This window comes from Pseudopodoces humilis, chromosome 5, assembly GCF_049639895.1.
Source record: "Pseudopodoces humilis isolate 2021_Gansu_Grassland_sample_001 chromosome 5, ASM4963989v1, whole genome shotgun sequence".
Lineage (NCBI taxonomy): Eukaryota > Metazoa > Chordata > Aves > Passeriformes > Paridae > Pseudopodoces > Pseudopodoces humilis.
Window position 1 is genome coordinate 42,293,129 of NC_142204.1, and position 26,002 is coordinate 42,319,130.

At 35.6% G+C, this 26,002-nt stretch overlaps 1 protein-coding gene across 2 annotated transcripts in view; it reads right to left on the minus strand.

Moving 5' to 3' along the window:
- Positions 1-26,002, minus strand: part of SLC16A7 (solute carrier family 16 member 7) — a 79,592-nt gene that overhangs the window by 17,597 nt on the left and 35,993 nt on the right. For both annotated transcript variants that reach the window (XM_005519305.3, XM_088054783.1), the window contains exon 2: positions 14,587-14,830. In XM_005519305.3, coding sequence (XP_005519362.1) covers positions 14,587-14,800 — 214 coding nt within the window. In that variant the 5' untranslated portion in view covers positions 14,801-14,830. The remainder of the gene's footprint in view (positions 1-14,586; positions 14,831-26,002) is intronic.

Consider the following 26,002-nt stretch of genomic DNA (forward strand, 5'->3'; position numbering starts at 1 on the left):
GAGATAAACTTTCCTGATAAAAAGATAATTTTTTTAGCATGTATTGACAATGCCATTACAGTGCTCAGAGTGTCATTGACCCAAAGCAACATGAAATGACTCGGTCTGAACAATATGACGTTTATTTAAATTAAGTGAATTGCTGAAAGAAGTTGAAAATAAATATAATAGTATTTCAAATTGCACTATTGCAACATTGTGGATTGCATCCTGTCAAGTCGTTTAAGCACATTTTCAGCCATCTGTCTGCAGAGTCAATGCAGGTATTTTTCCAGTGAAGGTTTATATTTTCTTTCTGTTTCCTGCAAGGTTGGAAAAGTCCAAGAAGCTCCAAGAATTAATATTAGTATAAACTATTTGTTAAGAGCAGTTCAACTTTTTCTCTCTTTTTTTTCTTTAATAAAATATGAAGTCCACTAACAAAAACTCATTCAATCACAAAGGCTTTAAGCAAGTACTTAGTACTGCTAATGGATTCCTATCTCTGGTAGTCAGAGGAAAAGCAACTCAAAATGCTTAAAACCTGTTCATTAACTTGGAAAATATTTTCAAAATATGCTGTTTCTCAAGCAGGACTAAGTCAAAATACTATGCATTCTGTGACAGTCTTATCTCTCATTCAAAAACCTTTGGCTAAATTCTTTTAGTACTCTTGGACAGGTTTTACACAGAAAAAAGAATTAGAAATGTTAAAAAGTCATACAACTGTTTTTGTATTATTTTTTCTATCTGTATTCTTTATCGTGTTTCTGGGAATGGTAACCTGCATTTCTGACATATCCTATGTGTTTGTATAACACCAATGAAGTAAATTAATTCAAGAATCATTGGAAAGTTTTGCCTGTAGTTCCTCAGTGCATTTGGCAGCATATTTTTTTCCCCATTTCATATAACATTTACAACTGGCTGCACTGATTCCATAAACCTAGATAACACAGTAACCTTGACAGAAAGCAATGAGAAAAAAATACTCTTGCAGTAAATACCACCAAGCAGAAAGGTGTAACATCAAGTTAGGATTGCTAGACTGTGAGTTAGGAGAGCTCAGCAGCTAGAAGCTCAACCTGCCAGGGAGGATGCAGTCAGTTGCTCAACCATCCATCACACTTGGCTCTCCACTTCCCCTGCTCTTAACTACATTTTCTCAGTGTCATTACTCTGAATGCTCACATTCTCACTTGTGTCCTGAAGGAGCCTTGTACTCTACCAAGTTTCTATCTCTTGATCTCTAATGAATGTTAATTTGACCTTCATCTATTCCTTAGAAGATTTATGAGGAATAAATAATATTTATTCCTCAGTAATAAACAGTAATTGTGTGGGCCTGACTGATGGAAGAGTGCTCAGCTCTAGCTGCTTCCTCACAGTTTCTCCTCCCAAAAAGGTTACACCTGCAAGTTTTGAAGTGAAATGCTCAAGTCACAAACAGGTATGCCTGACTGCAAAGATAAGCTGCCTTTTGCTGGCACTTGCTCTAAATGTATTGCTTTTATGGAGGAATCACAGATCCTTGATCTGGTTTGGTATTTTGTGTTTTTCTAGCGATACATCAGAGACATGAATCAAGGGCTTTACATATTTTGATTAAAGCTCTTGTTTGGCTTGCAGGTTTTTTTTCTTGTTTGTTAGGGCACAAATGTGTATGGAGTTATGGACCATGTAATTTAGAAAATGTCTTCAAGTTAGCAAATTGTTCTATATCTATGAATTTTAAAAAGTTGGAAAAATGCCCAGTTTTTAATCAAGGAGTAGCCATGCTGATTATTGTTTACATGGATACGTATCAATGCTTTATATTAATTATGTTTTACACGCTCTGCTGGCGAATTTTTTTCATGAAAGGCTAAAACACTCGATCACAATGCAGAAGACTTTAAGATAAATTATTACTTTTTTTGGAAGTGAGCAATATGAAACTTTGTCATTTCTAATAGAAAATGAGTGTAATTCTATGAGCTACTGAACACTCAGCAGATTTCAGAAACATATATGGTCACTGACTAAAAAAGCTCTGGCCCAAAATTAACTGCCCAAATTTCACATTGACATCTTTATTATGAAAAGAAATAAGGTGCAGAAAAATATTTCAGCATTTTTAAAAATATTCCTTATATTTGGTTTCCTGTTACACTCAGTATCACTGAGTGAAGCCCATGCACAGATATTCTCAAAAACTACTCTTTCAGCTTAGAAAAAGGTAGGAAACAATAGAGAAGAAAGAACAGAACAAGATGGAACACAAGCACCTGTAAGAGAGCTGTATTTAAACACAAATCCTGTAACACCAAGCACATATTTTTCCAGAAATGGTCTGCATGACTCTGTAAAGGGGAGTAGCATAATTGCATATGTGCATTTCAAAAAACCTTCCCAGAAAAATGATCATGTCTTCACAGAAAACCAAAGTAACCAGCTTGTAACTTGAGAATGTAGTGTATTGACATGAACACTAGAAAATTCAGTGGCATATAATGAGGGATTGGGAAAAATTAATGAAAGTTTTCTGCAGAAGAAAGACAAGGAATTTAAAGCTATGTATTAAACAATTAAGCAATTAAGTTCTCAGAATGTCATAAGCTTGCAAGAATCTAAATTTAAAACAACTTTTCTGACTCAAAAAATGTGTTGGGGATTTAACTTAAATAATATTACTGGTAAATGCACAATGAACCTGTGCCATTAAAAGCTACTCGTCCTTCAAATGAAAAAACAAACAACGACTTATTCACTATCCCTCCCTGGAAATACAGTAAAGATAATAATACTAATATATAAATATTAATAAATGTAATTATCTACAGCATTATACACTATACAAGGTAATAATAAATTAAATTTCCATTTCTTTCAGGGATTCATTTGGAATTTCATGAGGCATAACTCTAAGGTATTTCATGAGGCATAACTCAAATGTTCTCATGAAAATGTGTAGTGGTTTGTTTTTTTTTTTGAGATACGATCTTTGGAGTATTATCCTTCTGTCTCCGTAGATGGCTGAAATGAAAGGCTAAGTTCAATTTGGTAATATCTGTTTTTGAGTACATGAACTGAAAGTATCCCTGATATTAATTAATTAATATTCTGAATATTTAAAAGAAATTCTAATAAGTCTACTTTGAGGGAACAAAGGGAAATTAGTACTAATCAGAAACTAGATGTTTATTTAGAGATAACCAGTCTATCTAATAGTAGATAGATAAAGAAACTATCTAATATTTTTTCTGTCTCAAAAATAATCTTATTTAAAAACTGCTATGCCCAGACACGGAGACTACATACTCACACAAACACAAAATAAAAAACCCCAATGCTTTCCCTCATCTGATTGATGGATTCAACTATAAAACCAGGTTGGTTTTTTCTAGGGATAATAGAAGGCACTTATACCATTTATAAGTATTTTTCAACTGAAACCTTCTGAACTCACGCTTTCACGTTCAAAGAACTCAAAAATTTCTAATTGAAGATTTAGAGTTAAGTACTTTGCACCTTTCCAAAGCAGGTTACAATTTTTAGCTGTCAGACCTGTCTTTACAGCTTGCTGACTGTGAACCAGATTGCCAAACAAGTTCTGTATATTCTGCTGTTACAAAGGGGGAGGTGATTTTCTGCAGATCATAAAACTGAAAAAAAAAAAAAAAAGGACAGAGGCTACACTATACCACTGTAAAAATTATAGTAACTTGAAAATAAGAGATATGTAGCTAATCTAAGAGATAGCTGTTGGGAACTAAAACAGTGTTCAAAAAAAACCAACAAAAACAAACAAACAAAAAAAAAAATCAAAAAACCTCCAACCAACCAATAAAAAAGAACCACCAAAAAACTAAAACCAATCTGAGGAGTTCATGCAAATATTTTAATTCCTCACAGATATTTTTCCTAAACTATGTTATTAGATAGTTACAATGGTTTTCCTTTTTTTCTTTCTTCCTTCCTCTTTGAGGAATGGCTGCCTTTCCTAAAAATCTGTATGTATGCACTTGTGAACACAATATTTGTAAATGTTCATTACTCACCACCTTCTATTGATTATTCCCTATAATCATTCATTATTTTTATACCTCTACTTAAAAATCCCTATCTACTTTTCCTGGAATACTACTATGTAAATTCTGCCTAGCAGAATTTTGGAGAGCAAAAAGTCATAACAAATACAATAGCCCAAGCTATTGAGTAGTTCTTAAGAATGTAGAGTATATTGCCTCTTAATCAAACCAGTACATTTTTTAGATAATGCATTCACACTGAAAAATTCAGCCAACTTTAAGATTAATATTGTCATTTAGATTTCTCTGTCTTCTACAAATTGCCCATCATATTAAAGTTCATACAATATCCCATTTCCATCCTGCCCCTCATCCTACAATTTATTTGTTTTCTTCCAGAATATTATAACTAACTCAATTTGGAAATTATTCCTTATACACTGTTACAGGCAGTAATATGTAATTTCAGAGAAAGCATAAGATGCTTCTTCTCAGTTGCTCCTTTATCACATTCCTTTCTGCTCTCAGTTTTGCACTGTATAATTAAACTTCAAATTGAAAATACTGAATCTATTACCTATGATGTTTCTGTGGACCACTTTCAGTAAATTATGGATCATGAGTGGATCATTAAATCTCATCTACATACTTAGAATAAATGTGATGAGAAGTATAAATCTGTATGTATGTATTTATAACTTGGAAGTGCCCAGAGAAGTCATCATATTTAGGTCATTGTCAATAACATTTTAAGTTTATTTCCAAATGCACTTAACACATTAGTATCACCAGGCTTAAACTCTATTTTATAGAAAAAAATAAAAAACTTTTAGATTTCCATCTACTTTAGAAAAAGTTTTACTTAATGCACTTTCAAATTTTTAAATTGTTCTCTGTGTAGAGTCACATGCCATTTATTTTGTGAACTCAATCAAAATTAGAGTAAATTATGACCAAGTCAGGAGTGAAAAAGTAATGAAACATTAGTAGAAAAAGCCTGGGATTTGGACAGTGAACAAGAAATATATTATGAGGGAATTGGACAAAGACCATTATGTCATTTGCATTTTGGCTGGACTAGAGAGGAAGCAACATTCATAACATTCTCTACACAGTCCTTTCCCTTGTAGTAGCAGAGGATGTACCTCCATAGACAAGATTTTCTAAAGGCATGAGGGTGGGAAAGTCTAGATCAGGTCTGCTTACCTGAACAAGGAGTATTTGAGCTCTGCTCCAAAATGCAACATGAAGAGGCTTGGTGACCTAGTCCCAGCTTGTTGCACTTGAAGGTAGTATTTGTGTGGCTTTTTAACAAGGAGGGGTTTTTTACCTGCTGTGAAGAAATAAAACAACCTGCCACTGGCAGAAACCTTATTCTCCATCTAGTAATGTGAAGCAGCTTCCTCCTAATGACTGTGATTCATCATAAATTCAAAATAAATTAGTGCCCATTAAAATACAGGCTTTTCATGATTTGTATTACAGATACTGCCTGAGCATCATGCATTTCTGGAGTCACCTTTCAGCTAAAGAATTATGTTGATATTCTTCAGCAAGAACATATTAAAATAATCCAATGAAATATACCTACTTCTGCAAAGATTTACCATGTGTGACTGTGATAATTACTGAGGTTTACTGGGAAAAGTAATATTTTCTTCCTACAGGAGAAACTATGTTTCTTTGGTAAGTTTCAATACATCTTACTGGAAAGCAATGTTTGTATCTGAACACCTTGTCAGGTAATTTTTTTATAACGTCAGGTGAAATAAACTGGAAGAAATTCCATAATACAAATTTGTTCTTGTCTTAACCCCACTTGCCACTTCAGCTCTGGTTCTCTGAGCATAGGGTCAAGTGCTTTGCACTCAGCTTACTGTTTACATTTGAGTAAGTAAACATGAAGAGCTTCTAAATCACAATGGCAAATGTAACAACCTTGCACAGTCTTTCCACAGGTATAAACTATGGTGCTGTGTAGAAGACAAGAGAATCTCTCCCACACATATTATGTGGCATGCTAGTTGATTTTAAGGAACAATACAGAAAATTAAAACAATGAACTAAATTTATGCTTTAATACCAATTTTATTCCCAAGCTGAAATAAAATTTGTAAGCCTCAGAATTTTCAGTTAAATGAAAAGTCTTCAAAAAACTCATTCTGAAATATATCTAATGTGTTCTGCCATATAAATAAACAAATTAAAAATATACCTGGGTGGCATTACCATGAACTAATTCTTCCTCTTAGTTCAAAATTAGTACAAACATTTTTTTCAAGGTTATTAGGTATCATATTACATTTCATTACCAGTCTTAGGAAACTTGCAAATGTACAGTTTCTTATTTTAATACAAGCCAAATGTGTTGTTTATTACTGTACATGCAGTCACCTAACAGACACTGAATCTCTCTCTGAGATGAACTGCCACATCATTTCTGTGAAATTCTGTGAAATCTCATTCTGCAACGTGTAGTTGTCCGAGTGATTGTTCAGGTAAGGGGGCATGGGCACCTTAGAATTATCTCCAATGTTGACTACATTCTCTTCCCATGTAAGAATCATACAATTTCAGGTCACTGCCTGGAAGTGTTTTGTTACAGAATCTGTTGCTTCAATGAATATCCTTACAGTCACGGTGCCTGATTCTTGACTTCTCAGAGAACTTTGCAGCACTGGAACTCTATGTAATCCAATAAATTAAAGTTGAAGTTAGGAAATTCATACTTAAGGTCAAATTGTGCTGTACCCTTTGGTTTTTGTTTTCCATTTATGAAATATAGATAAGCTTGCTAACAAATAAACCAGAAGTTATATCCAATAATTACTTCAATAGGGTGAATACCACCAGCTTGGTGATGCCAGCTGATACTGATAAGAGAAGTGTTTGGGGATCTTGTTACAAAAGAGGCTGAACTGTATTTAACTTTAAATCATTCACAGAACATAAGAAAATATAACAGATCCACAGATTCCTGTCAGCTTATAATCAGCTACAGAAGAATGTAAACTTGGCTAATTATTAGACAAACCTGCTGTGTTTTTTTCTTATCTGGGTATGGAAGAAAGGGAATTACAAGTATGAGGAAAGTCACTGCAAGGTAAGAGAAAATTTACAAGCTCAAAGGCACTGTTAAAATTACCAGGTATTTTTAATAACATTAAAACTAATGCAACTGAGTCAATGTCACTGGAGCGTGGGAGAATTATAACCCATTAAACATAAAAGAAGATTAAAGAAAAAAATCAAACCTTAAACACAACAAGCTCAAAATCCCTAACAGTGAGTGTGTATCTCTAATAAGAAGGTTCTTAGATTTCAAGGTCTCTAGGTAGCAAAATATAATGTATTAGTGTAGTGCAACAATCACGTACAGTGGCATCAACTCAGATTTGTACAAAATTTGAACTTTACCTCTAGATTATTTTAGCAATCAAAAGCCAAAAAAGTCTTTATATTTGATGTGTTTCAGGCATTCAGCTTCAGAAGGAATGAATTTGAAATTCCCATCTTTATTGACTGACAACAGAAGATGTCCAGACTACTGGTCAGATGTAGGTGCCTATGCTGAGGAAGACTAAACATGTGAATCCTGTTCATATTATCTCCAGCTGTAAGGATACCACTACTTTCTTCAAAGTTTTATAAATGTTAAAGCTCTTAATGGCAAGTGTTTCAAAGCATTACACATAGGAAACCAAGCAGGGCACACATGCCCATCAACAGTGAGAAACTGTAAAAAATGTATTTGAACTATATGAGGTTCATCTAACATCTTATTTCACAACAGAGCTCCTGTTTTAATCACATTCTTTTATTTGGATGTCACGTCATAGTAGATATTCCCCCAGACAAAAATTGGGTAGCTGCAATGCAAATACTTAACTGTTTTTTGACAATGAAAAAATACCTGCCAAAATCTGCGGAAAAGAAAGCCAAGATTTTCTTTGGCTTGTATGCACCAACAAAACATGTAATACCTACTAAAGCTGCATTTGTTTGTATCCTTTGACATACAGAATCCCAATAGAATATCACTATTAGATGAAAAGGTTCTGACTCCTGAAAAACTCTTCATATGGTTTATACATTTAAACACATGTACCATGTGGTCTTTGCAAATATCTTCAAAACCAGTAAATCATTTTAAAGAGTGCCCAATATAATAATAAAACACATTCTAAACCATCACATTTTTTTATTTCTGTTTTTCCTCTGGCATCACCACAAACCTGTCACTAAGTCCCTGGCACATACATTTCTCTAAATGACTGCAGAACTACATATCTTTATGAATCACAGTACATCTCAGCTGTTGCCATTTGATACTGGCTTAGAATATCTTCTAAACATATCAGTACAACTCTGTTTTCCTTGAATATACCCTCCAAAATAAACAAGGGAATAGTTCTTAGACATTCCAAAACAATGGACCAGTAAAATTCTATAATAAGTTCTTTGTAAAGTGCTGGGTTTATTATTTCATTTGAAGTGCTGGGTGACTACAATGGTATACACAGACTTTTCCTTCCCCACAGTTCTTCTCTGGTATCTGCATAAATGTCTCATGATTCCCAGTTGTGCTAGACCATTGTTTCATTACCTTTGAATTACCCAACACACATCACGAACACAACCATTGTATGGTCCAGTGAAAAACTATATGGGAACTAATCCAACATTTGCAGTGCTCACAAAATAAGCATTCTTTCCTCAAAGTTTTACAAGCTCTATGAACATATCAAAGGCCTCAGTTTGTCCCTTGATACCTTTCTTAAACAAACCCAAACTTTTAGCCCCTTAGAAAAAGATGCATGTTATTTATTATTGTTAGACTTTGACCTATTAATTGAAACTAAGTGGAAATCAAAAAAGCATCATTTTTGCAGATAAAAAAGCTGTCAATATTGATTTACTTATTGAAATCCCTGTCTATAAAACCAAATTAAGATCAAGGCAGTCTTACAAAGGGAAAGAGTTATTAATTAATATTCATTATGTAATCTATATTGCCTACTTGTATGTAAATGAGACCTGCTTTAGTAAAAGGCTCATGTTAATTAAATTTAAGTTGCCACAAATATTTCTATAGAAACATGGAATTATTAAGGCTGGAAAAGACCTCTAAGATCACCAAGTTCAGTCATTAACCCAGCATTGCCATGTTTGCCTCTAAAGCAAACCCCAGGTGATTGTATGTATGACCAATGCCCTATGGCTCATAGGTAGAGGCTCATAGAAACACAATGGGAGCTCTGTATCAATTTCTGACAATTACTCAAAATTAACACAAGCATACAATAAAAGACAAAAATTTCCTTATTTCACTCAGTGGGAGCTTTGAGACTGGCTTCCTGAGTACATTCAGATCCCAGTAAAACCTTATATTCATGAAAACTTGACAAAATTTGATCCCAGAAGGCACTGAACATTTAGCAATTAGATCTTTTCTGTTTAGCAAAATGTAACAAGTTGCAGAGTAAAAAAAACAGCTTGTTCCTGTATGTAGGGTGACAAACCTGTTTGAAAAGAAAATGTGTAAAACCATCTACAACAGATAAGCTTTTTTTTTTTTTTCACATTTCTTCCCTTGACCACTGTAGAGTGTTTTCTAAACATCTAGGAAGACCTTTCTGTTTAAAACACCTCTGTTTAAAACATCCTATTGCTACTGTAGAACACTACCCTGCAACACCAAGTTTTACTAAAACTCAAAGCCTTCCAAGAAATACAAGACCTGGCTGTATTACCCTTCACAGGCTTTAGCATTCAGGTCTTGTTTTTTAAGAACTGAACTAATGTATATTTATAGTATTTTGTTACTCTTATCTCCATTTGCTAGTAAGAGTCAAAATGTTCTATTCTTGTGAAACCTCATTATGACTCCTTTTCCTTTATCTGTGAGTCACAAATTAACTTGACATAGATGTTTTACATACATCTTAGACTAAATGTGAAGTATTCCCTCATGCCCATGAGGCACTCAGAAAGTTAGCAAGTTCTGCTTTCAAGGGCACTCTAAATGAGGTTATTAAAATTCAACACTTTGCATATTCTGATGGGGAAAAGCACTTGCCCCTGACAACAAAGGAGATAGGTCAATTCAAGAAAGCTTCTCAATCTCCATATGGATGGCCACTGAATTCCTTGTGCCAGTATTTGTAAAACCAAAATTAGAAAATGTTATCAGGGAGGAAGAAAAGTGTAGGAGCCCAGGTCCTACCCAAAAGTAAAAATCCATAACCATCTGTTGTTTGTGTTACATGGATTTCACAACTGTCATCTCCACTGTGCACGCCATTTCATCTTCACAGCAATATCACCAAAACACCCACTGAGATAAAATCACAAATATTTTGAACATACCATATGATACGTTGTTTTCCAAATTAATATTAGACAAAGTCAAAATGAGGACTTGTCTATAGGTTACTTTTGTGCTGTCACATGAAAAATCCTTCAAGGGTTTGTTACTGTTTGGAAACGCTTAACTTCAGACTTGAATAACTTAAGCAATACTGACGAGAAAGGAAGATATTAAATGCTACATTTTTTAAGTATGAGCGTGTTTTGAAAAATTATAGCGGCCTCTCCGTACATTTTTATAGCATCTTTCTTCAAAAGCAGCCTAAAGATGCATTTTAAACTATTTACTCAGAAATAATATCCAGAATTTAAATGAACCTTTTATGTTTTCTGAACTTCAGACCAGCAAGACTGTCCCACATTTCACAGCTGGGTATGGCTTGAAGGATTTATCAGCTCTCAAGCTAATTTTCATAACTTAAAGTTATACCCAAAAAATTCTTTTTGAGAAAAAAACAAACAAACAAAGAAAAGAAACAAAAAACACAGACTGTTCTTGGAAACTGTTCTTGGAAAAATGACAGAAAAAGAGTTAAGGACCAGCGAACGAACAAACTGCTTTTTCCCTGAGGAAATCTAAAACTCAAGGTCAGCTCTGTCTGAAATCACCAGACTTGTCACATGGCTTTCATAGCTGCCACTATGGCTCCTATCAAACCCACACTGAAAGCATTGAAAACATTTTTACAGGAAACAGATCAAGCTCTGATAAGAAGCTCTTTAATCACCTTTAGCTGATAACACTGCACCAAGTGAGAGGTAAAGGTCTGGAAAAGAGAAGAATGAACTAAGAGAACTTGTGGTCAAATGCATTTGACCTTTTTTCTTTAATTCCTTAATTTGTCTGTGAGTTGGAGCAGAAATATGACTCTGTAAGTATATGGACACATAGATTTTATATACATAAGAATACATACATGCATTTTATACACGTATCTGTTCATACACATACAAGAACACAGATTGTGCTGTCAGGATAACTCAACTAATTCCATTTTATCCCAGCTTCTGTCCTCCAGTGACAAAAGTCTGGTGGTCCCAAACTCAGTCCCGTGGGTGAAGGAATCCATCACAAACGCATCACCCTTAATTTAATGCAATTGACAGTCTCTGCTCAAAAGAGGCAGAAGAAGGAGTTACCATGGAGACTGAACAACTGCTCTTCTCCAGAGGATGCTTTTATCAAGCATGGTCTGAACAGCAGAGGCTGTGCAATACTTGTAACCTTAATCACATCACTGGATCTTGCTTTTTGGGATGCCTTTTTAGTAAAGTCTAACAAACATCAAAAGGTTGGGGGTGGGGGAAGAAGGAAGAGAGAGCCTAAGAAAACAAACAAACCGACCCTCTAAAACACAACAGAAAACAGTATGGAACTGCATGTTGTGACAAATTGAGAGAGAAAAGGAGTTTCATATCGATTTGATTTATCAGATTTGTCACCTCTGCCTGGTGCTTTCCTAACAGGGTGAATGCTGTGCTTGACCTATTTGCTGGAATTAACCAGGACTGCAGGAGACCATATGGATTGCCAGATGGTCTGCTATAATTTAATGCCATTTATTCTAAGTATGAAGTAAGTGATAAATATAATTAACATTCTTTTAGCTCCTTACTGGAGCTTTTTTCTGAGGCACTGAAAGGTAAGTTAATACCTTGTTGCTGAAACACAGATGCTAGCTAATTACTGAAAGAGGGTGCAGCCTCCAAAGCAAAAAGTGTCTGCACAGTCTCTAACTTATTCACTGACCCCACTGTGATGATTAATAGGTTGAATGCTAAGCTGTAATGAGGATGACAGATCTTAGATGTTTTCAGGTTACCTTCATTAGTAGCATGATGAACAGTGCTCATAGCAGGTGTATGTATCACACTTCATAGTAAACAATGTACCTTGTGGCCTGAACGTGTATTTCACATTACAGCACATCAAATGTGAAGAAAGAATCAAACCACCTTCAGACAGTAAAAACAATGAAGTGATTTCCTTCAGAAACGTTTTTCCGGATTGCTATTTCATATTCTGCCAGTGATTGTCTAAATGGCCTAGTTTTTAGGAAGTGGTCCTAGAGAAGCTTTGGCTTCAAAGAGTGTTTATATCAGGCAGGGTCGTCATTCTCAGCATTTTAAAACCACTAGTGTGTAACAAGATATCCAAACAACTCTGCTTACTGTTCCTGTGCTGATAATCTTCGTAGTAAATGGGGTAGGTGTTAGCAGAATGAATAGCAAACAATTCTGTAATTTTTAATGTAAATATACAAGTGGAGTTAGTAACTGGTAATCTGAACAGTCAAAGAAGTATTAGAGAAAAGGCAGAAATACTGAATCTTTTGTATTTAATAGGAAAGTTCTGCACATTGAACCTTACAGACAGAAATGACCACAGCTAAATGTCCTGAGATGTGCACTGTTAATAAAACCTGGGTGAACTTTGACCTGACAGAAATGGCATAAAATAAATGCTGTGCAGAGAACACAACATAGCAACACCTGCACTATAGAGCAAACCTGATTTACAGAGCTAAAGGAGCTCAGGGTCAGCAAGTCACAGCATAGAGAAAGCAGAAAAAAAATCCAGCTTTTCAACACCTGTGTTCTTCCTATGCCCCAGACGGGTTCAGCACTCGTTCAGAGGCCTCCACAATTACATCGATACACTCCACAGTGCAAGTGCTGATGCACCCTTAAGAAAGTCCTGCATTAGGGGGGACTTGAATGTGATGAGACATACCCTCTTTTACTCCACTCTTGATTGCTTCAAGTTATGTCTTCACCTCGTGAATATTGGTGAATTAACGTGACTATTGTCTCTCATCCTATAAAATCCTTTATGTTTCTCCACCAGAATGTGAGTAACTTACAATTTTCTATTAGTATATGAATAAAAATATTATCAAAATATCTGAATTGCATGCTTTTGTTGATATTAATACCATCTGTCAAGATGTCTTTCATAAGGTGTCTGTGAATGACAGAATTCGAAAAAAAGGTCCATTTTTCCATCCCATCAACTAATGCTATGATGGCTCCAGCTTCATTATTGCAGTCAGAGGGGAAAAAGAGGTAGTTGGAGAGAGCAGTCCAGATAGCCTGATCCTCTCTGTAGGCATGCTCCCTACTTCCCTGACTGCTAAATAAGGTAAGGGCCATTCATGTGTCAGAGCATAGACATAGAGATAAAAAAACTACCATGCTGAAAATGAGACTTCATTCATTTGTTGGACGTGACACTGTACTTTACTAGTACACAGATACCACTTCTGGAAAATACCACAGCTATACTCTTCAGTGATTAAAGAGTTTCAGTATCAGTATGCTATCAGCACAATGTTTTCAGTCTGTCTGGACATTCACACACATGTACATATACATAAACACATGTTTATAAATGTATGCATTTAATTGCTCCAGCACTGCAAATAGTCAGATGCTCCAGATGGTTACCTCTTAACATTAAAAGAAAGGGAAATACCAATTCTGATGCCTGAATTAATGTAATTCACACCTTTGAACGGTCTAAGTGTTTTGCCTAAGCAGCAGCTTGCTCTCACCAATACTTAAAAGAGAAAAAAGTTCTGAAAAAAAATGAAGAAACCACGCAGAATTTAACAAGTTAGTCTTTGGGGTTGATGGACACAAAGCCTGTCAAAGCAGATTTGACACTTAGTTCTTAAACATAGCTTTGTACTTTAAAATCCTTTTACATCTGTCTCGTTCTTTACTTGCTTGCTTACAAGAAAAAAGGTATCAGACAATTTATGTTCACTGTTCAGTCCCAAGAATAAGATTGTCTGCATCTTAGCTGTCATACAAATGGCATGTTTGAAACATCACTCTGGGCCTAAATGAAAATAGGATTTTAGGACAAATAAGGACCAGATATAAAACCCCTGTCTACAGGGAATACCTGTGTCTCAAGAATGAACCCTCATTGCCATAATTTCTGTGATTAAGCTTCATCATTGGATTTACTGAGAGATCTCACCAAGGCAGTGGAAAATGACCCCCTAGATGTAGAAGAAATTATTTAGGCATTGATTTGCTGGGAAATTATACTCTCAAACTTTGTGAATTTAGGGAAAGATTGAAAAATATTTTTTAATCCAAATTACCTAAAACTTAGGTGGAGGAACAAAGAAAAGGCCCTAAGGGGAAAAAAATGCTTTAGGACCATGTGAAAAAAACAACCAAGCAATGCTATTTACTAATTTCACAAATGTCTTACCTCCAGCATACATGACAGCCAACATTATCGATGATATCCAAGCTATCTCACTATATGATGTGTGGAAGATCTCTTGTATTTCTTTGAAGAACACTGTGATGGCTTTGGGGAAGGCATAGGAAAATCCAATGGAGATAAAAGCCCCAAAGACCACAACCCATCCCCAGCCTCCATCAGGAGGTGGGTAATCTGGCGCTCCTGTGGTAGGTGGCATTTTTTGGTCTCTGTCTCTTCTCCAACTAGACTGAAAAACAAGGAAAGAAACAAGATGTCATTTTTATTTTCCTTTTTTCCATATCAAACTATATTATTCAATAGTCATGTGCAGGGATCATAAAAAACCCTCAGAGGAAAGATCAATTTCCAGCTTTCATGGGAACAAGACTGTTTTTAGAAGCAAAGCTGTTCTGCAAAAAACCTTGTGTCAAGAATATTTCCAATAGCCTAGTCAAAATGTGGCAACTGTTAAAAATCACTGATCTCAGTCACTGAAGTTGTATTTGCAATTAGTCACTTATTGCAAAGTGACTAGTTTGTGTGGGTTAATTTATGTAGCTCTACCATCTACAGTAAGGACAAACAACAATGGAAAAAAGTTACACCTAAATTATAAGTAAATGCTATATGTAAGTTTTAGTGAGATTTATTGGTATTGCAGCAAAACCATCATCATCAACAATATCAGAGAGGAACAAATTGCGACCATCTGAAAAGCAGAGATATAAGCAGAGATTTAAAATTCCCTGTGTATCCATAAAATAAGCACACAATATTAAAATTCCACATTTTACTTTTAAGATTTTGATATTTTGATGTTGATATTACTTGCAGGAACAAGGTAGAGCTTTATAGTACTAATTTTGCTGTTTCCACATATCAGAAGACATCAGGAAGATTTCCACAGCTCTTCTACTTTAGAATTGATCATAAGACCTGCCACCACCATGATACAGAGGTTCTAAGAGGTGTAGCCAACACCTTTGGGCAGCTCAAATCCACATAAAACTTCTAAAGACTGAAATAAATTTCATATTGCTAATATCATCCTCATATCTAAAACCTTATGTTTTTTACATTCTGCATTACCTTTTTAGAAAATACGTAGCAGTGAAAGTCCATTCTTTATTTCTGAGATTTTTTGCACTAACAAACACCATTGTTATTAAACACTGAACTGGAGTCCACTGTGTTTTTTTCTATATAAAACAGGCAACACAGACAGTATGAACTGCAAATTCTTCTTTTCTCCCTGTTTCTTTTTTGGGCATTTAGGCAACTTATTACTCTTGATTGGTCTCCTGCCATACTAGTGTTGAAAACTGCAGATACTAACAATGAGTAGGCTGCTGTTATGCAACCTGTTATTACCAGCAAGTCTCTACATGATTTCTTCTGTGCCACTTACAGCATATTCCAATATCTCACAGTAAACTGCATTAGTAGTGGGAGTGAGATGATTACCTTAACAATAACTAAAAACACCCAACTGTGTCAGCGTATACTTATCTCTTGGGATAGTGCCTGGAGTACTTTTAGGGTAAATGCCATGTAGCACTGCATGTAATATATACCACAAAACAAGCAAAATGTTGCTTTTAAGATTACCTATTACTAGGTTAGCCCTGTGATAGAAACCCAGTGTACTTTTGATTCTCCAATTCACTGAAGCTGACTGCAGACATCAGCTACAATCTCATATAGCCGGCACACCTCTGGGGGAAGCTAAATCAATGACTAAAACATCTGGCTTTTAGGCAAAATTTTAAAAGCCCAGGTAGTTTGGCTTCTGCACCATATAACTGAGATTTCCTGCTGGCAGCAATAGGTATCTCTTGCTCTGTACACAGAGCATATACATCTTTTTATACACACGTCCAGAAATAACCTCTGGTATGTACTTTGTTTCCGCTTATCCCAGTCTCAGTTTAATGTTAGTTCACTGAGAAAACTCAGAGAGGAAGTCATGGGCATGCCACTAGAGCAAGTTGGACAAATAGAAACAATTCTGGTTGCTGAGACTTAACTTTGTTGACACCGTTAAATACTATTTTGTTTTTGCTAATACAGATCTATTAGAAGAAAGAGTATCTCAGAAAGCCCACTGTAACTTAGAGCACAAATAAAAATGATCAACTGCATGTTCAAGAGCACAAAACCCCAAAACTGCCACAAAAAGCAGAATTCTATTTCTGTGAGTTAAGTGGAAGTAGAGAACGAGAGTTTGCCATCTATCCCAGAAAAGCTGTTGTTCTGCTCATCTGAGAAAACTTTTGGTTGTTTCATGAAAAAAAGGTTAACTATTGTTTTCTTACACTTCAAAGGGTTCAACATATTTGTTTTCATATTTAATATTCACATGACAACACTTCTATCGCTATTATAAATTTTTGTCATGGCAAACAACATCAACACATTGCTCTTCATAAAAATGGAAGGGGCTTATCAATTTACTGAGGAAGCACTCCTTTCCTAAAAATAATACAAAAGCTCTTTGAAAAATCATAGCCACCACATTAGTCAAAAGAATGCTGAAGGTTCCTGAATGTCACTAATGAATGTTTGGAGAGATCCCACTATATCCACCCCTTGAGGGTAGAAGAACAGGCTCTGACAGTTCTGCGCTTTCCTCCCTTTAAAAGCTTCACAGTAAATTACAGGAGAATTAAGGAGACAAGCAAAGGGGCAGTGACTGTTCCTGTGCCTTAACCTAAAGGCAAATTTGTGCAAAGGCCACTGCATGGTCCTGTCTGCCATCCTACAGTGGGCATTATGTTGTCATGAAGAGGAGCCTGGATCATAGTATCTCACACCTCCTGTTTATCCCATGAAGTATGGCTAAGAATAGCTTCCCTGATATTGCTTTATGATCATCATGGCCAATATTAGCTCCAGTCAATAAAAGGTAAGAGGAGAAAAATAAAAAATATATGTTTGTACCAAGGTGAAACTAAATATTTATTTTCTCACAAATGTTAAATCAAACATCTCAAACATTCCATACATGCCCAGGACCTAAAGCAGTATTCTCTTGTAAAATCTCCACTTAAGGTCCTGCCACAGTCCCTGAAACTGAATCCCTCCTAAAGACGTCTAACCCATTAATATACCCAGCTCTAACCTGAGCCTAACTAGTAAGATTTGAGTAATATAGGCAATATTATGACAAGTGCAAAATCCATCAGCAATCAAAAAACCCCCAGAATTTTACATTAGTAGACACAAACATTGATAAAGGAAGAAGCAAAAGATGAAGGAATAAAGTAGTGATAATCAAAATGCCTTTTCAAAACCCTTATAGGTTATTGTGGGCTGTGAAGAATAAAAAGAAATATGGTAAAAATCATAAAAACAAGCATGTGTGGTGATGTTCAAGTGAAGGACACAGTACCAGACCAAAATAAGAAAAAAAGAAACAGTGCTTGAGTAAATAAAGATCACCACCAGTGTTTTTAGTCAGTCATATGAATTCCATCATGTGCTTAAAGCTGGCAGGAGAACATTGCTTATACCTATGCCTTTATAGGCAAGCAGTGGGCGAGGAACACCCCCTTCCCTCTCCCAGGAAAGCAGCAGGGGAATAGTGACTGGAGTGGGTCCTGAGTGAAGCCATCAATCTCACTCCTCACTGTCAAATACACAGAGATTCCTCAGCCTTTACATACCCTGTCAGATGTGCACAAGGATTTTCTCCTGAGTTCTTTCTAGTTCCCCTGTATAAATCCCATTTATGTAAGCAGTGAACAAGAACGCAGCTAACTGTAATAGGAGCTGCATGTGTCTGTTAACAAATAATAGGAGAGAAACAAGAGGGCACTTTTATAACATCTGATATGCAACATTTTTATTGCAGTTTTCAACACATTTGAACTTACTTAGGTGTATGAGAACTAAAGAGAGAAAGAGAAAAAAAGAAGGAGGGCAGAAGAAAGGATAGATGTGGAAGGAAATTATAAAGGGAGAAAGAAAAAAGGAAAAAAGTAGCAAGCAAGCAATAAGGTCGAACTAAGAGCAAATGCTACAAACAATGTATCTTGATATTGTGCATTGTAGACTTCAGTCAGTTATAATCAACCTGTTCAAACTGCTTATGTTCCTACCAATGCTTCATTAATAATCTGCAGTTGCCAGCTGCCAGAATCAGCTATGAATACAACAGCTTGCCAAAGAGAAGGGTTTATATTGTTCTCTTGTTTATTAAGACTGATTTTACTGGGAGTTTTATTTTTCTGCAGTGTTAAGAGTAACTGTTTTTTTTCTGCTTGCATTTTGTCTGCCTTGTCCTCAATGTGCCCCATCACCACTTGACTCAGCAGCCACATGTCCCAGAGTAAAAGAACTGGCATGTGAATAATCTGTCCCAGGCTGCTGTAGGATAGTAGAAATACTTGGCATTTGTGTACTGCACTCCAGTTCCAGACAGTAAGCCAAGAACTGCAAAAAGCTTTGCAAACTTGAGCAAAATCAGTTTTATAACATCCCTATGAGGTGATTGAGAAGCATAATCCACTTTTAGACATGGGAAACAAATGTGATAATAGACTGAGTAACCTAAGTCTTGTCCCAGATCAGTGTCAGAGCTGCCATATAGACTAATGTCCAAATAAGATGTGAGTTATGAGATTTTTAAATATGTGTGTATTTTAGAATCTCATTAAGTAGCAAATGCAGATTATTTGTACCGCTTAATACCAGATCTAGGAGCTCAGGTGGGGTACAGTGTTTGTATTATAGGTTTGAATATCTGCTCCTCCAACTTACCCTCAGCACATATTAATTACACTGTTGTATTTTAAATAAATGACTTTGTAGTAGCATTAGAACATAATAAGTTAAATAAGAATTATACTCTAATCAAAGGTCCTTGCTTAAATGTTCTAAGTTTTTGAGTTTTTATTAACCCCTCTTTAATGAGTTCTAAGCAGGATGGTAGAATAGCAGGTACTATCTCATCAAATGGTATTGCCTCACCGACTTCTATAAGCTATCATCAAGCTCTTGGAAACAACTTTGAGCCTTTGAAGAAAAATCTTTCTCACTAGTTTTGTGAGAAGACTCTGCTCCTAATTGTGATTTTTTTTTTCTTTTTTTTTTTTTTTTTTTCTGGAGAAAAGGAAGATGTGCAAAGACTGTAAGGTAGCAAGACAGTATGTTCTCTGCTTTTAGGTCTAACTACTCAGATCTGGAGGCAAAGTAGCTCCTAAGGAGCTCTGGTACCTAGCCTTAAAGAACCACCTAATTGTCCTGAAACAGTCTCCTTTCTGTCTGTATTCAGAGACTAAGGGGTATGTGATAAATAAAGCCCAGGCAGATGAAAGATGCACTCAGGGTCGGACTTCATTGCCTTTTTTCCACTAGGGTCTAATCTTCAGAACAAACAGACCCTGTGTGAGACCAAAACTACTAAAAATGTGCCCAAGCTAGACAGCATTTTAGAAAGATGTTGGGGTTTGTAAAGTTTCTTCTACAGGCTTGAATCTAAGGGTCATGTTTGTAAATGCTTTGCAGACTTCTATGTGACAATAAAAGAACTTACATATAATATATATTATATTAAATGGTATTTATAGGGCTAATGTTAAGAGTTTCCTACTCTTGCTAAAAGTCTAAGAAAAAAGAATCCCCAAATCACCATTGTTACTTCAAGCCTATTTCACTTCATTCTTAAAAAATATATCTACAGGTATTCAAAGTCTAAATCTCTAGCTTATTGAGAAACAAAACTTTGCTTTTTCTTGAAGACCAGACGAAGGAACTGGCGCTAAATATTTTATCTATGAAGCAAATATGGAATTATTTGCAATTAAGAATCAGTATTGTGGTGTACTTGTCATCCCACTGAAGCAGTAATTAACAAGTGCTTGAAGCAGTGTGGGAAAGTAAGAGCCCCTCACACATCCAAGGCAGACATATGCATATCATTGTTCCAAATGTCTAGGAGGTTGGCAAAGGCAGGCTCCATGGAGAGAAGCAGAAAAAAGGGAAAGGCTCATTTTGTAAGATAAAAATAAATGAGCAATCCCCATAACTTTCTTCTTGGGGTCTAGTGTTTCAATGGACTGATTCTTAGGAACAGCATCAACTGGGCAGATAATTGGATGCTGCAGCAAAATCTGTTTGCTGAGCTACACAAGGATGATTGCAGATCTGAGCTCCTGATGGATCACAGAATCACAGAATATGCTGAGTTGGAAAGGACCCACAAGGATCATCAAGTCCAACTCTTACCCCTGCACAGGACACCTCAAGAGTGACACCACACACCTGTGAGTATTGTGCAAACACTTCTTGAGCTCTGTCAGGCTTGGCGCTGTGACCACTGCCCTGGGGAGCCAGTACAGTGCCCAAACACCCTCTGAGTGAAGAACTTTTTTCTAACATTCAACCTAAATATCCCCTGACAAAACGTCAGGCCTTCCCCTCTCTTTGCCACCAGTCACCACAGACAAGAAATCAGTGCCTGCCCCTCCTCTTCCTCGTGAGGAATTTGCAGAGCACAAAGGTCTGTCCTCAGTCTCCTTTTCCCCAGGCTGAACAGACCATGTGAGCTCAGCCACTCCTCACACAGCTTCCCTCCAAGGCCCTTCACCATCTTTGTTACCCTCTGGGCACTTTCTAATAGCTTAATATCTTTTTTATATTGTGTTGACCAAAACTGCACACAATATTCAAATTGAGGCCGCACCAGTGCAGAGTGTATTTGAAGGTCTAATTCACTTTGACCAAGAATAAAGGCACACCATATAGTTCCTTTCTTCTTCTTAGAAGACTCAAAATAGGATTACTGACACAGATGTGAATCCTGAACGATACTGCCTTATAAAAAGCAAGAACATATAAATTACTCTGTTAGTGTAATTAAAATTGCATTTGCACTATGTCAATATGTTATTACTAAGTCAGGAACTAAAGTGAGGTTTTTACAGTACTGGAACCTCCATCTGAGAAAATTATATTGTAAATATATTGGAAATGTTACATCATTGAAAGCAGATTTGGAGCACTGCTAAGTCAGTAGTGAGATGACTAACATAATCTGTCAAAACTAATACTAATGCAGTATTTATAATTAATTTGATTTTTGTTGCTGGATTTGATTTTTCAGATTTTTTTTTTTTTAAACTTCATGTGTTGTGGTGCCACATTCTCCTGGGAATCCATTATCTGTGTTCACAGTTCATGAGGTGGACTCCCATTCATCATGTCTTCTGTTACTACCTTTTTTCACTGTTTTTACGGGAAACCTATATGACTGGCTTACTCTAGGTGACTAAATGACTAGAGCTAAGTGAAATGAATTCCAACCAAAGTGATTGCAATTCTGTTTTAATTACTTCAAAAAGACAGTCAATAGAATATCTAACCTAAAGAGGTTGTCACTGCCCAAATTGAAGTGCACTGAAATGAACTGTTGATGGCTAAATTGAAAATGCCAGTGATCAGCCTGAAGAATTAATCAGATTTAACAATAAGTTGATTGAAGTTGTAAAATTCTGCAGACCTGAAAAAAAATAAACCACCAAAGTAATTAACCTTTCAAAAAAACCTAAACCAAAACTTTCTTCTGCCATTAAAGAACTAGCTTTAATAAGCTCAGCTAAACCCTTTATAAGTCAAAGTTTTATCTCCCTACACTGCAAGAGTATTGATATATTTATTAATTAATTTCTTATGGCATCTCTTAAATTCTAGCAGTACTCCCTCATATTTAATTATGGTGGTTATCAGCTTGACAACTTGCAGATTCTTGAAAATTTAACTCCTTTTAGACCAATATTGAACAATTTTTGGTAACGTTTGCCTTTCAACTACATCAGTACACTTACCTTCTCTACAATTCACATTGAATAAATGTTTTAAATATAAAATTTCCCAGAATAAAAGAAGACATGTAAATTTGGAGCTTTATGTTTGATAGGTATTTGAAGAATTCTGATGTTTGGAAGTGGGAAGTTATAGATTCATGCAATTGTAGTATTTTATAAATAGAAGAACTAAGGTTTTAAGTCAGTGTAATTGGAGTTAGCTGCACAGCTGTTGAACATTGCTTGTTGAACATAATCTTTCTAAAGCAGCAGAGTTTTTATTATCCATAATAAAAGATATTAATTTTAATACCCTTTTTCAATACTAAGCTGCAGGAAAAAGTATCAATTATGGGAAAACCTAGCCTATTCTTAGGCTGCATCACTAGTTAATATTTTCAAAATCTAAATTTGTATCTTTTTACATAAACACGTAACTTGGAAATGGCAATATTTAATTAATTTATTGCTGAAGATAATATTCACATTAATCTATGAGCTGGATATTTGACATTAGTAAGATGCAATAGATTCCAATTGAAATTCTGCTGATATTAATTTCTGTAAACTTTATGAAAGTTGCTCTGTGCTCTTGCAATCAGAATCCAACCCTTGGCCCCAGTATTACGGCCCAATGTATTTTTTGTGTATGTCCTACCACTCGTTTAAATCCCAGACTAAAAGAATCATCTCTCACATACTGGAAAAATATTTTTCTTCTATTCTAGTGCAACGCATGACTCCCATGGGTGGAAATAGTTACTAATGCTTAAGTCTCAGTGACGACTACTTAGATTATGTAATAGGAAGTAAACTGATCTGGATTCTGTTCCTAAGAGCATATGACAGGGAATATATAGCAGGCCAAGGCTGGAAAACAACTCCAGACTGCAGAAGTTTATACAGAGTTCACATTTCACTTATTCCTGCCAATGTGGAAATTGTTACTAGTTTAAGAAATTTTTCTCTATTGCTAATAAAATGGACAAACAAACTTAGGAATGCTTCTGATGACATAGTCTTTTAGAAGTGTGAACTGGGAAAGCTAATGAATTCTAAATCACCATTCAGCAAAACTACAGTTATCTTACATACTTTATAGAGAAATAAGTAAATAAGGCAAGAAGGAAAAGGGCAGAACTACCAAAATTTACAAGGAAAATACCGTTCAAAAGAAATTACTTGGGGACCACTGCATGTTGAAAAAAACAGCAAAATTTCTGCAATTCTGGATATCCAGTATGAAAACCTCCCCAGAACTTAGGTCGTAAGTAAGCTGTTCAGCTAATATAGATTTTTTAAATTGTGTGAGAGTAGAGGATGTAAGCCATCTATTTGTATGAAATAAAACTAAAAACATATAGATAATTGAAACTGCAAAATCCAATTGATTCATCTGTGCTGTAAAGGCTTGATGTGTGAGTTCTTTCTGCCAGTGAGAGCTAAAATGTGAGCCACTGATTCCAAACACAGTGTAGCCATAAAGTAACTGAATCAGTCATTCTGGAATTACTAAAAAAGTCATTCTGGAATTACTAAAACATATTAGGTTAGAAAAAAAAAAGAGAGAAAGAAAGGGGGAAGGAAAGAGAGAGAGGAAGAGGGGAAGAGAGAAAGAGGAAGAGAGAAAGAGAGAAAGAAAAGAAAGAAAAGAGAGAAAGAGAGAAAGAGAGAAAGAGAGAGAGAGAGAGAGAAAGAAAGGAAGAAAGAAAGAAAGAAAGAAAGAAAGAAAGAAAGAAAGAAAGAAAGAGAAAGAAAAAGAAAGAAAGAGAGAGAAAGAGAGAAAGAGAGAAAAAAAGAAAGAGAAAGAAAGAGAGAAAGAAAGAAAAGAAAGAAAGAAAAGAAAGAAAGAAAGAAAGAAAGAAAGAAAGAAAGAAAGAAAGAAAGAAAGAAAGAAAGAAAGAAAGAAAGAAAGAAAGAAAGAAAGAAAGAAAAATATTTTTCACACTAATAGAATTTAGTAGAGATTAAATTTTTTATGCATTTATAAAAAAGCAGGTTTTTTTAGAACTAAATCAGTGTGATTTTGCAAAGCAAAGTGGAAGAATTATAACATGTCAACACTATTCTTACAGAGATGTCTAACCAAAAGTTTTTTTCAATCTGATGGAACTAATTTTCATCAATTCATCTCATGGCCAGGTATAGCCATGGCTCTGAAAAAGGAAAATGTGACAGCAAGGTATACTCTCCTCTCCAACTGTTTCCAGTTCCTGGCAAACACCTAACCACACAGTATCTTTGTATCTTTTCAGGTATGCTAACATGGTGCTTATGCTTGGGGACAACCAAGGGCCATCCCTGAAGATGCACTTGCCATTTCCTAAGTGCAGAAATCAGATGCTAATAGCACCTTGAGGACTCTGCAGGGGAATTTAACTTCTCTAACCACCTATCATTAAAGCCCAGCCCACTCAACTTTCTATCTTTCTTATACTGATATTTATGCTGGTAAGAAATTATAAAAGAAAGTATATTCCTATTTAATAACACACAACTTTGAGCAAACAGCTAAAAAAATGGGGAGGCATTTACATGGGACGGTGTAGTACTACACAGACACACTTGCCATCTCTTGGTGACTAAACATGGCTAGTAGGAACAGAAGAGCTGTGTTAGCTCAGTATCCCATTGGGGGAACTTAGCTCTGTTTGAGTATCATGGCATGGTGCTACATGAAATAAGTACACGTATGATATTTATTTGCCCAGTCTGGAACATAATGATAAAAAAATTCATTTGAAGTATGTACCAAAACAAACATAATTTAGGCAGTGGCAATGCTCTAACATAAACAAATACAGGGAAGGAAGAATTTGTGATTGTATTTGATTTCCATGGGAAGGAAGAGGATGTTTAATTACAAACTTGCTATGTACTTTGTCCAAGTGTTAATGAGATGACCTGCTGGTATATACACAAAACAACTTTAAAGACCAAGATGGTTTAATCGAATTCTGACACGTACTCCTCCACCCATTGTAAGAAACTGAGCATGGGGAGATCAAAAAACCTCTCTTGATTATTACAGAGGACACTTTTTCCTAACACAGAAAGTACACAACATCCAAAGAGTACAACACATAGCTGTACCTCTTAGAGAACAGTTCTACAATGTGACAGCAAAAACAATCTCCTACCAGTTTCCAACAAGCTTTAGCATTTATCAAGGATTTTAGGTAATCATATTGTTTAGACATGTATCATTTGTAACATTTTTTTTACTCTGCCACTTACTAGCTCCTCATAGAATACCCAGAATATAAGCATGAACCCTGGGGTTCTGCTCTGGCACAGTAGCACTGAAAAGTTCTTTGGTGCTTGTCAGTACACTCAAAGACATGACCAACCACTGAAGGATTCATGAGAAGTGCTAGGTCTTTCTGAACCCTCCCTTCTCATGCTGACATCAAGAATTTCTGATGAATCTAGAAATCAAGTTTTTCCCCAATTTTTTGGTCATATTTTCCATATTTCCATATATTTCCATCTCCTAGTATAGATTTTCCATTTAGACCCAGCACCACGGACTTAATACCATCTATTTTCCATTTCATTTGTGATGAGAAACATAAGCCTTCTGGAACATAAGCCTTTTGACCAGAACTTACCAG